The sequence below is a fragment of the Amblyraja radiata genome, chromosome 35, assembly GCF_010909765.2.
Source record: "Amblyraja radiata isolate CabotCenter1 chromosome 35, sAmbRad1.1.pri, whole genome shotgun sequence".
Lineage (NCBI taxonomy): Eukaryota > Metazoa > Chordata > Chondrichthyes > Rajiformes > Rajidae > Amblyraja > Amblyraja radiata.
Window position 1 is genome coordinate 4442590 of NC_045990.1, and position 15546 is coordinate 4458135.

Below are 15546 nucleotides of genomic sequence, written 5' to 3' on the forward strand. Positions count from 1 at the left end.
AGGTCATAGAGTGATACAGCACGGAAACAGGCCCTTCGGCCCAACTTGCCCACACCGGCCAACATCTCCCATCTACACTAGACCCACCTGCCTGCGTTTGGCCCATATCCCTCTAAACCTGTCCGATCCATATACCTGTCCAAACGTTTCTCAAAAGTTGCCTCAACTACCTCCTCTGGCAGCTTGTTCCATACACCCACCACCCTTTGTGTGTGAAAAAGTTACCCCTCAGATTCCTATTAAATCTTTCCCCCCTCACCTTAAACCTGTGTCCTCTGGTCCTTGATTCCCCTAGGTAGACACACAATGCTGGAGTAATACAGTGGGACAGGCGGCATCTCTGGAGAGAAGGAATGGGTGACGTTCCGGGTCGAGACCTTTCTTCGGACCCGAAACATCACCCATTCCTTCTCTCCAGAGATGCTGCCTGTCCCGCTGAGTTACTCCAGCATGTTGTGTCTACGGTTTAAACCTGCATCTGCAGTTCCTTCCTGCACGTACGCCTTTTTTAGACAGTCAGACGAGGGGTCCCGATCCAAAATGTCAGTGACCATTCCCTCCACAGACGCTGCCTGACCCGTAGAGTTCTGCCAACACTTTGTGTTCTGCTCAAGGTTCCAGCATCTGCACCCCTTGTGTCTCTCTGCACCTTACTTTGTGTCCTTTCATCTATCTGAATCAGGGCCACACGGTAGGAAACCTGAACGGAAACCTCGGGAGACTTTGCGCCCCACCCAGGGTTTCCGTGCGGTTCCCGGAGGTTTTTGTCAGTCTCCCTACCTGCTTCCACTACCTGCAACCACCTGCAACCTCCGGGAACCGCACGGAACCCTTGGGTGGGGCGCAAAGTCTCCAGAGGTTTCCGTTCAGGTTTCCTAAGTGGGACAGGGGCACAGCGCCAGAGACCACGGGTGCTGTCTGTACGGAGTTTGTACGTTCTCCCCGTGACCTGCGTGGGTTTTCTCCGGGTGCTCCGGTTTCCTCCCACACTCCAAAGACGCACAGGTTTGTAGGTTAATGGCCTTGGCATAAATGTAAAAATTGTCCCTAGTGTAGGATAGCGATCGTTGGGCCGAAGGGCCTGTTTCCGCGCTGTATCTCTAAACTAAACTAAAAGTTATTGCGATGGAAGTCTTGTATGTAACTCTGGAGTGGGAATTCCTGATATTTGTCCACAGTTTGGAAGTACTGGCCTCTGATTGAAATGTAGTTGGTGCATCAAATGAGGACAGCTGTGTGGTCCTGTTCCAATCAGTTTTGCTGCACCACTGGATACCTTCCGGACCCGAGCTGTGGTTTATGCATGAAGACATGAGATTATTGCCGATCGCTGTCAGATGTTCAGCACTATCATTCCCAGCCCCCTCCATTCTCTTCGTCTGTCAAATGTTGAACTCAGACACAAAGTGCTGGAGTAACTCAGCGGGTCAGGCAGCATCGCTGGAGAGCGTGTGTAAGAAAGAACTGCAGATGCTGGTTCAAATCGAAGATGGACACAAAGTGCTGGAGTAACTCAGCGGGTCAGGCAGCTTCTCTGGATGACGTTTCGGGTCGAGACCCTTCTTCAGACCAAAGATCCTATAGCTCTGCTATAAGATCTTTGCTTCAGACTGTAGAACAGATGGCACAATGGTTCGACAGATGGCACAATGGGCTAAGTGTTCGGCTGGCAACCGGAAGGTAGCTGGTTCGAATCCCGCTTGGAGTGCATACTGTCGTTGTGTCCTTGGGCAAGACACTTCACCCACCTTTGCCTGTGTGTGTCCTTGGGCAAGACACTTCACCCACCTTTGCCTGTGTGTGTGGATGTAATTATGTGAAGCACTTTGGGGTCAATGCAAGTTGACTAAAAATGTGCTATATAAATAAAGAAATTTAATTTAATTTTTAGAAGGGCCTTGACCTTAAAACGTCACCCATTCCTTCCCTCCAGAGATGCTGCCTGTCCCGCTGAGTTACTCCAGAATTTTGTGTGCCTGGAGAGCATGGATAGGTGACGTTACGGGTTGGGCCCTTTCGTAACTAGGGGTCACAGTTTAAGGATAAGAGGAAAGTCTTTTAGGACCGAGATGAGAAAATCATTTTTTACACAGAGAGGGGTGAATCTGTGGAATTCTCTGCCACAGAAGGTAGTTGAGGCCACAGTTCATTGGCTATATTTAAGAGGGAGTTAGATGTGGCCCTTGTGGCTAAAGGGATCAGGGGGTATGGAGAGAAGGCAGGTACAGGATACTGAGTTGGATGATCAGCCATGATCATATTGAATGGCGGTGCAGGCTCGAAGGGCTGAATGGCCTACTCCTGCACCTAATTTCTATGTTTCTATATAAGGCTGATTATAGGTGGGGGGGGGGGGGGGGGGGTTGGAGACGGGGTGGAAACTAGAAGAAAACTGTGTTGGAGGAGCGTATTATATTTATCCTGACTGCCTGATTTGTCCCATCCTGTGCTGATTGTGGATGATCAGCCATGATCACAGTGAATGGCAGACTCGATGGGCCGAATGGCCTGTCACGAGCTGTATCTCTAAATCGGCGTATTTATGTTTATAACATTGTTTGAGCAATAACTGTAGCATGTTTCTATATCAATGGAGGTTGTGGTATAAATGTATCATCTCTGTGCACCAGAATTTACCTTAACTTTCACACTCCATTTGAATACATGATTTTAGCAACAATCATCGCCAACTGCATTGTCTTAGCACTGGAGCAACACCTACCCGATGATGACAAGACTCCCATGTCCGAACGACTTGTAAGTAATCTTCTTTCTCATCCATGTCTGACCTACTCATGCACGACATTGACCACCCTATATCAAAATAGAGGGGCAGTAATAATAATAATAAATGTTATTTATGGGCGCCTTTCAAGAGTCTCAAGGACACCTTACAAAAATTGAGCATGTAGAGGAAAAACATGTAAGTGGAATGAAATAAATAGTAGAGACATGACTAGTACACAAAGTAAAGACAGAATTCAATACAAAACACAATATGAGGCAATTAATGCACAGATGAAAAGGGAGGGGGACGTGGGGCTAAGGATAGGCAGAGGTGAAGAGATGGGTCTTGAGGCGGGACTGGAAGATGGTGAGGGACACGGAATTGCGGATCAGTTGGGGGAGTGAGTTCCAGAGCCTGGGAGCTGCCCTGGAGAAGGCTCTGTCCCCAAAACTGCGGAGGTTGGACTTGTGGATGGAGAGGAGACCGGCTGATGTGGATCTGAGGGACCGTGAGGGTTGGTAGGGGGAGAAGAGGTCAGTGAGATATGGGGGGGGGGGGGGGGGGCAGATGGTGGAGGGCTTTGTAGGTGAGGATCCAGGATTTTGTAGGTGATCCGGTGGGAGATGGGAAGCCAGTGAAGTTTTTTGAGGACTGGAGTGATGTGATGCCAGGATTTGGTGTGGGTGATGAGTCCTGAGGGAGTCCTGCACTGTGGGGGGGGGGGGGCAGTATTGAGGGAGTTCTGCAGTCAGGGACACTGTAGACCAGCTAAGTTGGCATTGAGAAAAGCTTTACGCCCCTGTCCCACTTAGGAAACCTGAACGGAAACCTCTGGAGACTTTGCGCCCCACCCAAGGTTTCCGTGCGGTTCCCGGAGGTTGCAGGTGGTTGCCGGAGGTTGCAGGTAGTGGAAGCAGGTAGGGAGACTGACAAAAACCTCCGGGAACCTCACGGAAACCTTGGGTGGGGCGCAAAGTCTCCAGAGGTTTCCGTTCAGGTTTCCTAAGTGGGACAGGGGCATTAGGCGTGGATTGTTGGATAGAGGTCTATTGGACAGATCATTTGCTTCCTTTATTTACGGGTGGGGTTTGGCTGTTGTGGGCAGGGCCAGCATCTATAGGCCACCGTTGAGCAGCTTTGAGTACTGTGAGCAATTTTAGGGCCCATATCTAAGCAAGGATGTGTATAAGCAAAGGCCCGTATCTAAGCAAGGATGTGTATAAGCAAGGGCCCATATCTAAGCAAGGATCTATGCAATAAACTTGGCTTGACTTAACTTGTTGGTGCTGGAGAGGAGATTTACAAGAATGATCCCAGGAATGAGTGGGTTAACATACGATGAGCGTTTGACGGCCCTGGGTCTGTACTCGTTGGAGTTTAGAAGGATGAAGGGGCATCTTATTAAAACTTACCAAATAGTGCATAGAGTTGATGTGGAGTGGAAGTTTCCACTTGTGGGAGAGCCTAGGACCAGAGGTTACAGGTTCTGAATAAAAGGACGTATCTTCAGAAAGGAGACAAGGAGGATTTCTGTTTGTCAGAGGCTGGTGAATCTGTGGAATTCATTTCTACAGACGGCTGCGGAGGCCATCATTGGATGTTTTTAAGGCAGAGATAGATTGATTCTTGATTAGTCAGGGGTTAGGGGGAGAAGGCGGGAGAATGGTGTTTGGAGGGAAAGATAAATCAGCCATGGTTGAGTATTTGATCTATTAGCTGAAACACAGCATCCCTCAGTATTGCCACCGTGACAGCGGATAGTCACTGGATAGACAACCTAGAACTTTGTGCCCAAACCCCTGACTGAGACTTGAACCGTGAAAGAACTTACAGTGTTCAAGAAGGAACTGCAGATGCTGGAAAATCGAAGGTAGACAAAAGTGCTGGAGAAACTCAGCGGGTGCAGCAGCATCTATGGAGCGAAGGAAATAGGCAAAGTTTCGGGACAAAACGTTGCCTATTTCCTTCGCTCCATAGATAACCATATAACCATATAACAATTACAGCACGGAAACAGGCCATCTCGACCCTTCTAGTCCGTGCCGAACACATAATCTCCCCTAGTCCCATATACCTGCGCTCAGACCATAACCCTCCATTCCTTTCCCATCCATATAACTATCCAATTTATTTTTAAATTATAAAAACGAACCTGCCTCCACCACCTTCACTGGAAGCTCATTCCACACAGCTACCACTCTCTGAGTAAAGAAGTTCCCCCTCATGTTACCCCTAAACTTCTTTTTTTTTTTTTTTTTTTTTTTTTTTTTTTTTTTTTTTTATTAGAAGTACGGTAAATTACAATAACACACAACACATATATCTTAATACATTTTTTGTACCGCTTCATTTTTTTTTTTTTTTTAAAGCTTTAAGAAAAAGATAGAAGTAAGGAAAGTAAAGAAGGTGCGCAAGAGTTGTGAAGTGCAGAAGAGTGTTGGGAAAAGAAAGCCCCTTAGAAAAGAAGTTAGAGAAGGAAGTAAAGTAAGAAAGTAGACCCTAGAAAAGAAAGAAAAAGAAAGTAAGGACAATCGCTCTATTATAACATTAAACTCCGCAGAAAGACTACCAACCAAGTCTGTTTTTGTTGTTTTATCTCCCAATGCCAGGTCCTGATACCATTTATTTATTTATTTATTTTTTAAAATTACTATTGCACCTCATGCTTGTAATAGGTCCATAAACGTAGACCACGTCTTTTGGAATTGGTTTGCTTTATCTGCTAAGAGGAATCTCATCTCTTCCAGATGTAATGTTTCAAACATATTTGATATCCACATTTTTATTGTTGGTGTGGGCGCATTTTTCCAGAATTTAAGTATGAGCTTTTTTCCCATTATTAGCCCCTAAACTTCAGTCCCTTAATTCTCAAGTCATGTCCCCTTGTTTGAATCTTCCCTACTCTCAGTGGGAAAAGCTTTTCCACGTCAACTCTGTCTATCCCTCTCATCATTTTAAAAACCTCTATCAAGTCCCCCCTTAACCTTCTGCGCTCCAAAGAATAAAGCCCTAACTTGTTCAACAGATGCTGCTGCACCCGCTGAGTTTCTCCAGCACTTTTGTCTACCAAAGAACTTACAGTCGCTGAACCATCTTCCTCTGACCTGCGAAAGGCGGGGGTGAAACTGACAGCGTTTACGCAGCTGTCGATATTAACCAAACGTTGACTGGGAACGCTCAATGCCTTCTTATTCTTTTGTGTGGCGTGCACAGCCTAAAGTTGCTGGACAACTTGTTCTTCCGTTTGTGCACGTCGAGTTGATTGCATTCGTCAAAACAGGGAAGGTTGCAATCTTCCACCCCACCCAATGCCTGTTTCTGCTTTGTTTCAGGACGACACCGAGCCATATTTCATTGGAATCTTTTGCTTTGAGGCGGGAATCAAAATAATCGCCCTCGGCTTTGCCTTCCACAAGGGCTCTTACTTACGGAACGGTTGGAACATCATGGACTTTATCGTGGTTCTCACAGGGTAAGTCACGCCCGTGCTTCCGTTATGTTATTACCGGGTTGGGGGGCTGGTGTCACCACGAGGCTGGCCAGCTTGCGTTTGTCCTTGGTTCAGCTGCACACAGAGAGAGAGTGGACGTGGAGTGGTCAAACTGGGCCTGATGGACGAGGAGGGGCGAGGGGAATAGGTGGAGAAGAAACGAGGGTGAGAACATGAAAACGCTACACAAGCTTGGCCAGTGGGGGTGTAGAGAAGATATTTCCATGTGTGGAGGAGCAGCCAGTGGTAAATTGGCAAGACATTTATTTAATGAAAGATTGCTGGTATTATGAAGCTTGCAGCTGACAGGAAGGACTGTGAAGTCCAGCTTTGATGATTTTGAAGAGCAAGTGGATAAAGATGTACAGTTGATCAATTTCCCTCCTGGGATAAATAAAGTTCCATCGTATGGCATTATATAGTGGGGTGTATTGAGGAGGGGTGGGATATTTGTGCAGAAGGGAAGCATTGGCCTGAATGTGTTGGACTGAACTGTGCAAAGTACTATTGATACAGAGTCATTATATATCATCGATGAATTTAGAAGATTGAGGGGGGACACAGTTTAAGGATAAGGGGGAAATCTTTTAGGACTGAGATGAGAAAAACATTTTTTACACAGCGAGTGGTGAATCTCTGGAATTCTCTGCCACAGAATGGAGTTGAGGCCACAGTTCATTGGCTATATTTAAGAGGGAGTTAGATGTGGCCCTTGTGGCTAAAGGGATCAGGGGGTATGGAGAGAAGGCAGGTACAGGATACTGAGTTGGATGATCAGCCATGGTCATATTGAATGGCGGTGCAGGCTCGAAGGCCCGAATGGCCTACTCCTGCACCTATTTTCTATGTTTCTATAACAAGTACTTTAATTAGAATGCATACAGAGACCATCGAAATGAGCACTGTGGGCAAGTTGAACTGCCTACCAACATGGCTGCTAGGTGGTGGTGGTGTGGAAAACCTGACATGGATTTAGATCAGGTCATCAGCAGCAAAACCAGACATGGATCAAATCCGCAATACTGTTTGATCTACATGAGCAGCCTGCCTCTCTGACATAATTTCTGTTCTCTGGGTCCAATTGAGTGGGGGTTCATCATAAATGTTGCAAAGCACCCGGTGTCTCAGTTTTTGTAACTTGCTTTGAGGCTGGAATCAAAATAGAGGGGCAGTACTGAGGGGGTGCCGCACTGTCAGAGGTTCAGTACTGAGGGGGTGCCGCACTGCAGGAATGTTGAGTTTCAGTTAAGATATCAAATATTGGCTCTATGCAGGCAAACGTTACCATAGTTGCCAATGTGAAAAACGTTCCTTCAACTACTTCTCCTTTGATATCTTCATTTCACACCTTACCCTTCCTTATCTCTGTGTCGCCCTCTCTCCTGACTATGAGTCTGATAATAATAATAATAATAATAAATTTTATTTAATGGGCGCCTTTCAGACATCTCAAGGACACCTTACATAGTAATCGGAATAACATATAATCGGAATATAACAGGTAATAAAGACATCACAGAGACACAAATTTAAAACAGAATTCAATCCAAAAACAGAAAATCAAAAACATAGTGTGAAGAGAGAGCAGCGGCAGCCAAAGCGCGCCAGCGTCCACTCTCTCTTCACGGCAGTCATCTTGGACACAGACCTACAGGACTACAATTAGACAAAATAATCATCCCCCCACAGTGGATAGCACTGTGGAGGAAGGCACAATGATGAAAGGCACAATGATGAAGGGTCTTGACCCGAAACTTCACCCATTCCTTTTCCCCAGAGATGCTGCCTGCCTGTCCCGCTGAGTTACTCCAGCATCTTGTGTTTATCTTCGGTGTAAACCAGCATCTGCAGTCCCTTCCTGCACAATGTGAAAAATGTGTTGGTTACAAATGGGCTGTGGGCGACTTTTGTGTCGAGTCTGGTTGGTGTTGATGAAGTGCCGTTGGCAGGGGACTGTGCTCTACGCATCTGACCCGCAGCCAGGAAGGATCAGCCAGAGATAGTCTGGCTTGCTTGCTTGCTTGCAGGAATTAAGATGAGATCAAGTGTTCTTCGTGGGAAAAACTTCACCTATCTAACCAAAGGGGCTGCTGGAAAGAGGAAGGATTGACTTTCAGAGTAAATGCTTCTCCTGACCTGTGCAAATTTGTTTAGGGAAGGGGTGGGGAACCTGCCTTAAGGCTGCATGTGGCCTTCTAGGCCGTTAAGTGCGGCCTTTTGAATGAATCTAAATTTTGTAGAACAAATCCTTTTATTTTTATTAATATGTTTTAGTTCGTCTTTTATTAATTTTATTTTAATCTTAAAATGAATGTATTTAAAATACCAAAAAGGAAATGAAGATTCAACGAGATAATCCTAGATCTAATTGAAGTTTCTTGGATGCAGCCTTATTAGATTAATGCGAACTTCCAACATGAAAAGGTTCCCCATCCCTGGTTTAGGGGGTGGATTGCCCCAAATGTATGTCATGGCAGTTCATTAGTTTCTTAAGAAGTTGATAGGAGCAGAATTAGACCATTCGGCCCGTTGAGTCTACTCCGCCACTCAATCTTGGCTGATCTATCTTTCCCTCTCAACCCAATTCTTCTGTCTTCTCCCCAAAATGGGAGAAAGACACTCAACCTGTGGAGATATGGGAGATACACAAAACTGCTGGAGAAACTCAGCGGGTGCAGCAGCATCTATGGAGCGAAGGAAATAGGCAACGTTTCGGGCCGAAACCCTTCTTCAGACCTTTTGTGTACCTTCGATTTTCCAGCATCTGCAGTTCCTTCTTAAACATGAGATATGGGAGATACTGAAATCTGACCAAACCCACTATCCACATCACTAAATCACAGTACTGAGATCGGTGGCAGAACTTGTCGACAATCCACTTTCAAAACCTACTGTGTTCGGGGGAGAACGGTAAACTGCGAGCGTTTATTCTGCGCTGTTTGCCAAAGTGAAGCCCACACCTGGATTTCAACTTGTCAGTCGGTGCTCTTCAGAATTCAAGTGTTCGTTCTATCCTGGCAGCTGGCTGCTTTGACTTTGTTGCGCCTTTGTGTGGTAATGGCATCTCGCTGTGGATGGCACAGGATGCCAGGCTATTTTTGACGAGAATTATGAAAAAATTGTCTGCTACACGCAAGTTATTAATTGATGCTGCACTCTATATTTTGTCTTTTCAATGTCAGTATGGTTCCTGGCACTCCTTTCCAAAGTTCTCTATGTTTTATTTAAGGTGTTCCTGTGACCTTCAGACTACTGGCTTTACACCCTAGTTTAGAAACATAGAAACATAGAAATAGGTGCAGGAAGGAGTAGGCCATTCGGCCCTTCGAGCCTGCACCGCCATTCAATATGATCATGGCTGATCATCCAACTCAGTATCCTACCCCCTGATCCCTTTAGCCACAAGGGCCACATCTAACTCCCTCTTAAATATAGCCAATGAACTGTGGCCTCAACTACCTTCTGTGGCAGAGAATTCCACAGATTCACCACTCTCTGTGTGAAAAAAGTTTTCCTCATCTCGGCCCTAAAAGATTTCCTCCTTATCCTTAAACTGCTGTGACCCCTTGTTCTGGACTTCCCCAACATCGGGAACAATCTTCCTGCATCTAGCCTGTCCAACCCCTTAAGAATGTTGTAAGTTTCTATAAGATCCCCCCTCAATCTTATAAATTCTAGCGAGTACAAACCGAGTCTATCCAGTCTTTCTTCATATGAAAGACTGTTTAGTTTAGTTTAGTTTAGTTTAGTTTAGAGATACAGCGTGGAAACAGGCCCATCGGCCCACCGAGTCCACACCGACCAGCACACTAACACTATCCTTTTAAAAAAATTTTTAAATGTTTATTTTATTAGAAGTAAGTACAATAATGTGGTACCTTGTAGATACCTAATATATATTGACATATTACTAACACTACCCTACACACACGAGGGACAATTTACATTTATACCAAGCCAATTAACTTACAAACCTGTTTAAGAAGGAACTGCAGCTGCTGGAAAATCGAAGGTAGACAAAAATGCTGGAGAAACTCAGCGGGTGCAGCAGCATCTATGGAGCGAAGGAAATAGGCAACGTTTCGGGACAAAACGTTGCCTATTTCCTTCGCTCCATAGATGCTGCTGCACCCGCTGAGTTTCTCCAGCACTTTTGTCAACCTACGTCTAATGGTCTAATTCTGCTCCTATGAACTTAAGAAACTAATGAACTGCCATGACATACATTTGGGGCAAGTCAACCTGCACGTCTTTGGAGTGTGGGAGGAAACCGAAGATCTCGGACAAAACCCACCCAGGTCATGGGGAGAACGTACAAACTCTGCACAGACAGCACCCAAAGCCGGGATCGAACCCTTGTCTTCGGGTCTGCTGTAAGCACTGTAAGGCAGTAACACTACCGCTGCCCCAAGCTACTGGCTTTACACCCAGTGAACTACTGGCTTCAGTGAACAATTGACCTCTTAAAAGTTGTCTCCATCGACTTGGGAGTGGATGAGAAAGCGGGATAACGTGGAACTAATATTAATGGATGATCGATGGTTGGGATGGACTTGGTGGGCCGAAGGGCCTTGTTTCCATTCATCTCTAAAAACGTTAATTAAAAAAACCACTCTGACTCATTCACAAGAGAAGGAATGGCATCCATCAAGAAAAAATAGCCATTGCCTGGCACGAAGTGATCACAGATGCCACGTACAAAACCTTTAAGGGTTATTTTAGAAACCACTTCTTGTTGAATACATTATTTAGTGTGCCAATTTCATGCACATCAGTGGAGACTGTCTGATGCATTCACCTCTCCCCATATCAAGAGATATATTAAGGCAAGGAACTAAGATTAAGCAGCAAATGTACTGGGTTTTCTGGACTGAATGACGTGAGCGTGTTTCAATGTGCCTTAAATTAATTTGTTAGCTTATCTCTTCCAAGTTTCTCATCCATTTTTAAAAAAACACATCTGTATTTGAATTTGTTATCACACTCACTCATTTAGATCTTAATTATTAACTGTGCAAATCAGAGATAGAAACCAGGGACTGCGGATGCTGGTTTTACACAAAAGGGCACAGAGTGCTGGAGTCACTCAGCGAGTCAGGCAGCATCTCTGGAGAGAAGGAATGGGCGACGTTTGGGGTCGAGACCCTTCTTCAGTCTGGATGAATAAGGAAGGGTCTCGACCCGTTCCTTCTCTCCTAAGATGCTGCCTCACCCGCTGAGCATCTCTGAGGAACCTGGATCGTGATGTTTCAGGTCAGACTGAATGAGGCCCCACCTGCTGAGTTACTCCAGCACTTTGTGCCATTTTACTGGGCAAATCAAAGCAGGTGGAGGCCAACTCCATCAGTCACTGAGATCAAGGCTGACCCTCATCTGCTCTCCTCTGATCGCCATAACACTGACCGCTTCCCCACCTGGTCCTGTGAGGGGGAGTGGGGGGGGGGGGGCCGCTGTGAAGGGGTGGGGCGGGGAGAACAAAGGAGGAGCTGACGTGGGATTCTTTGCAGCTCTGTCCTCGCCCTTTACCTGGTGACTCTTTGCATACCTCGGGTACGTGAAAGAAAGAACATCGCCGTGACTTGTCAAATTCATTCAAGTTCAAGTGAGTTTATTGTCATGTGTCCCTGTATAGGACAATGAAATTCTTGCTTTGCTTCAGCACAACAGAACATAGTAGGCATTGACTACAAAACAGATCAGTGTGTCCATATACCATGATATAAATATATACTCACATGAATAATTCTCAAATATATACACTCATTCATTCATATCTTGCTCCAAAGACAAACCCTCCAACAAACCCTCCTCAAAGGTTCACCTGTATCTCCTCCAACCTCATCTACTGCATCCGCTGCTCTAGATGTCAGCTGATTTACATCGGGGAGACCAAGCGTAGGTTGGGCGATCGTTTCGCCGAACACCTCTGCTCAGTCCGCAATAACCTACCTGAACTCCCGGTGGCTCAGCACTTCAACTCCTCCTCCCATTCCCAATCCGACCTCTCTGTCCTGGGTCTCCTCCATTGCCAGAGTGAGCAACAGCGGAAATTGGAGGAACAGCACCTCATATTCCGTCTGGGGACCTTGCGTCCGTATGGCATTAACATTGAATTCTCCCAATTTTGCTAGCCCTTGCTGTCTCCTCCCCTTCCTTAACCCTCTAGCTGTCTCCTCCCACCCTCCCATCCGCCCGCCCTCGGGCTCCTCCTCCTCCTCCCCTTTTCCTTCTTTCTCCCCCCCCCACCCCCCATCAGTCTGAAGAAGGGTTTCGGCCCGAAACGTCGCCTATTTCCTTCGCTCCATAGATGCTGCTGCACCCGCTGAGTTTCCCCAGCAATTTTCTGAACCCTCCAACATGTTGCCCCGCTGCAGTGGGGGGGTGATGGCAGTCGCGATTCATTGAGTGCACATGTCTGGAGTGGGACTTGAACCCATAACCTTGTGCCTCGGAGGCAAGAGCCTGACCCACAAAGTCTCCACGGACAGGCAGGCAGGTGGGCAGCAGTTTGCTCTGTCCTTCCTCAGGCACTCCCGGAGTTTAGCTCCATCCCCTTCGCAGGAGACAGGTGAATAACGACACGGCTCTATTTTTAGCCTTTGCCGACGAGCCAATTCCACCTTCAGCAGAGGTCACAGACAGAAAGGTTCGGAGCCAGATTATCCAGTGGATAGTGCAGAGACCCAGAATACTCAATGAAGCAGAGTGGCGACCAAGGATGTAACTAACATTACAGCTCATCAGCTTTAGATTCTATCTCTACCCCGGAAATATCCAGCTGAGCTTCCTGATACAATGGCATCGGGAAGATCATTCCTTGCTTGTCTTTTTTGCCCTGCCAGTGTTTCAGAGTGGCCGAGCCCACTGCAGGCTCCGTCCATTCAATGATCTTTGAAACCATTCAGGAGAAAAGCAGACGGTAGTAACAAGGAACTGCCACTGCTGGTTGATGCATAAAGTGCTGGAGTAACTCAGCGGGTCAGGCAGCATCTGTGGAGAACATGGATAGGTGACGTTTCACAGAGTGCTGGAGTAACTCAGCGGGCCAGGCAGCATCTGTGGAGAACATGGATAGGTGACGTTTCACAGAGTGCTGGAGTAACTCAGCGGGTCAGGCAGCATCTGTGGAGAACATGGATAGGTGACGTTTCACAGAGTGCTGGAGTAACTCAGCGGGTCAGGCACATCTGTGGAGAACATGGATAGGTGACTTTCACAGAGTGCTGGAGTAACTCAGCGGGTCAGGCAGCATCTGTGGAGAACATGGATAGGTGACGTTTCACAGAGTGCTGGAGTAACTCAGCGGGTCAGGCAGCATCTCTGATGAACATGGAGGGGTGACGTTTCGGATCGAGGCCCTTGAAACGTCACCTACCGTATCCATGTTCTCCAGGGATGGGGAGAAGGCTGGAGAATGGGGTTAGGAGCGAGAGAGAAATCAGCCATGATTGAAGGGCGGAGTAGACTTCTTGGGCCGAATGGCCAAATGCTAGTCCTATCACTTATGAATTTATCCTGCTTGACCTGCCAAGTGACTCCAGCTAAGAACCGATGAATTATGAACGCATTCTCATCAACTCATCCCCAATTCTCCGGACACCCACCAACACCTCCGCTAAACCATAGTGGACAATTAACTTACCAACAGGTTATTTGGATGTAGGAAACAGATTCACTTGCAGAGAGAACACGCAAACTCCACAAAGACAGCACCTGATCGGTATCAAACACAGTCTGCTGGAACTCTAACAATATTTGACAGGTACATGGATAGGAAATGTTTCGAGGGATATGGGCCAAATGTGGACAGGTGGGACTAGTGTAGATGGGCGTTGATGGTTGGCATGGGCATGATGGGCCGAAGGGCCTGTTTCCATGCTGTATGACTCCATGACTCTAGTGGAAACATCCTCTCCACATCCAAGGTAGACAAAAGTGCTGGAGAAACTCAGCGGGTGCAGCAGCATCTATGGAGCGAAGGAAATAGGCAACGTTTCGGGCCGAAACCCTTCTTCAGACCTTCTTAAACCCTCCACATCCAGTCTGTTCATCCAGGTCCACTCTATGTAATTGGGGCTAGCTTCCCATCCAGTGTTGTATGTCCGTTCAAACCTACTATTGAAAGCGAGATGTTGGCGAGGTCAAAGAAAGGACTTGGTGTGTCCATGAGGAAAGCTATGTTTTTGAACGATATTTAGTCTAGGCAACAGAGTGGACAACATATCATAATCATTCAAAGGTAGACAAACGTGCTGGAGATACTCAGCGGGTGCAGCAGCATCTATGGAGCGAAGGAAATGGGCAACGTTTCGGGCCGAAACACTTTTATTAGGGGGAATCACAGAGAGGGGTCAGTTAGAGAGGAGGTTGTAAAACTGTCTTTGGAGGGAGGAGGAGAACTTCTTCAAAGTAGTCATACCTTGTAGGTATTTTCCAGCATCTGCAGTTCCTTCTTGAATACCTTGAGGAGATTTCGCAGTGGAGTAGACAAAGTGTTTACGAAGGAACTGCAGATGCTGGAAAATCGAAGGTAGACAAAAGTGCTGGAGAAACTCAGCGGGTGCGGCAGCATCTATGGAGCGAAGTGCAGTTCCTTCTTAAACACTTTATCGTAATCACTCGATACCCAGTTTTCCCACCGAGCCACGGGATAATAATAATAATGGATGGGATTTATATAGCACCTTTCTAATACTCAAGGCGCTTTACATTGCATTATTCATTCACTCCTCAGTCACACTCGGTGGTGGTAAGCTACTTCTGTAGCCGCAGCTGCCCTGGGGCAGACTGACGGAAGCGTGGCTGCCAATCTGCGCCTACGGCCCCTCCGACCACCACCAATCACTCACACACATTCACACACATTCACACACATTCACACACAGGCAAAGGTGATGTGACACGGGATGATCAGCCATGATCATATTGAATGATCGAAGGGCCAAATGGCCTACTCCTGCACCTAATTTCTATGCATCAGTTTCTATGTTTCTATGATGAAGGCACTCATTTCATCTGGAAGATGGCTACTCGTACATCATACCACTGGCTCAGCGCGACACTGGAGCAGTATGTGCTCAGTGGGGCTTGAAGCAGATGAGAGGAAAGAACGTTGCCAGCTGAGCAAAGTGGCAGGATAATGGAGGCATATTGATGGGTTATATATAGGATAATGGACAACTAAGAGTGAAATGTAGGAAGTAGGCCGACTGTGTGTTGGGCTGGTTTATATATGGAATAATGGGTGCCCAGCAGTGAGTCACTGAGAGGATTCTAATCAAGGGGTCCGAGACGTTCGATTAACCATGAGAGATTGTGTCACAAGCCG

General features: G+C 46.7%; 1 protein-coding gene across 1 annotated transcript in view; it reads left to right on the forward strand.

Annotated features, from left to right (window-relative positions):
- cacna1a (calcium voltage-gated channel subunit alpha1 A) overlaps positions 1-15546 on the forward strand; it is a 246753-nt gene that overhangs the window by 45811 nt on the left and 185396 nt on the right. The window contains exons 2-3 of the mRNA XM_033012279.1: positions 2652-2757; positions 6061-6200. Coding sequence (XP_032868170.1) covers positions 2652-2757; positions 6061-6200 — 246 coding nt within the window. The remainder of the gene's footprint in view (positions 1-2651; positions 2758-6060; positions 6201-15546) is intronic.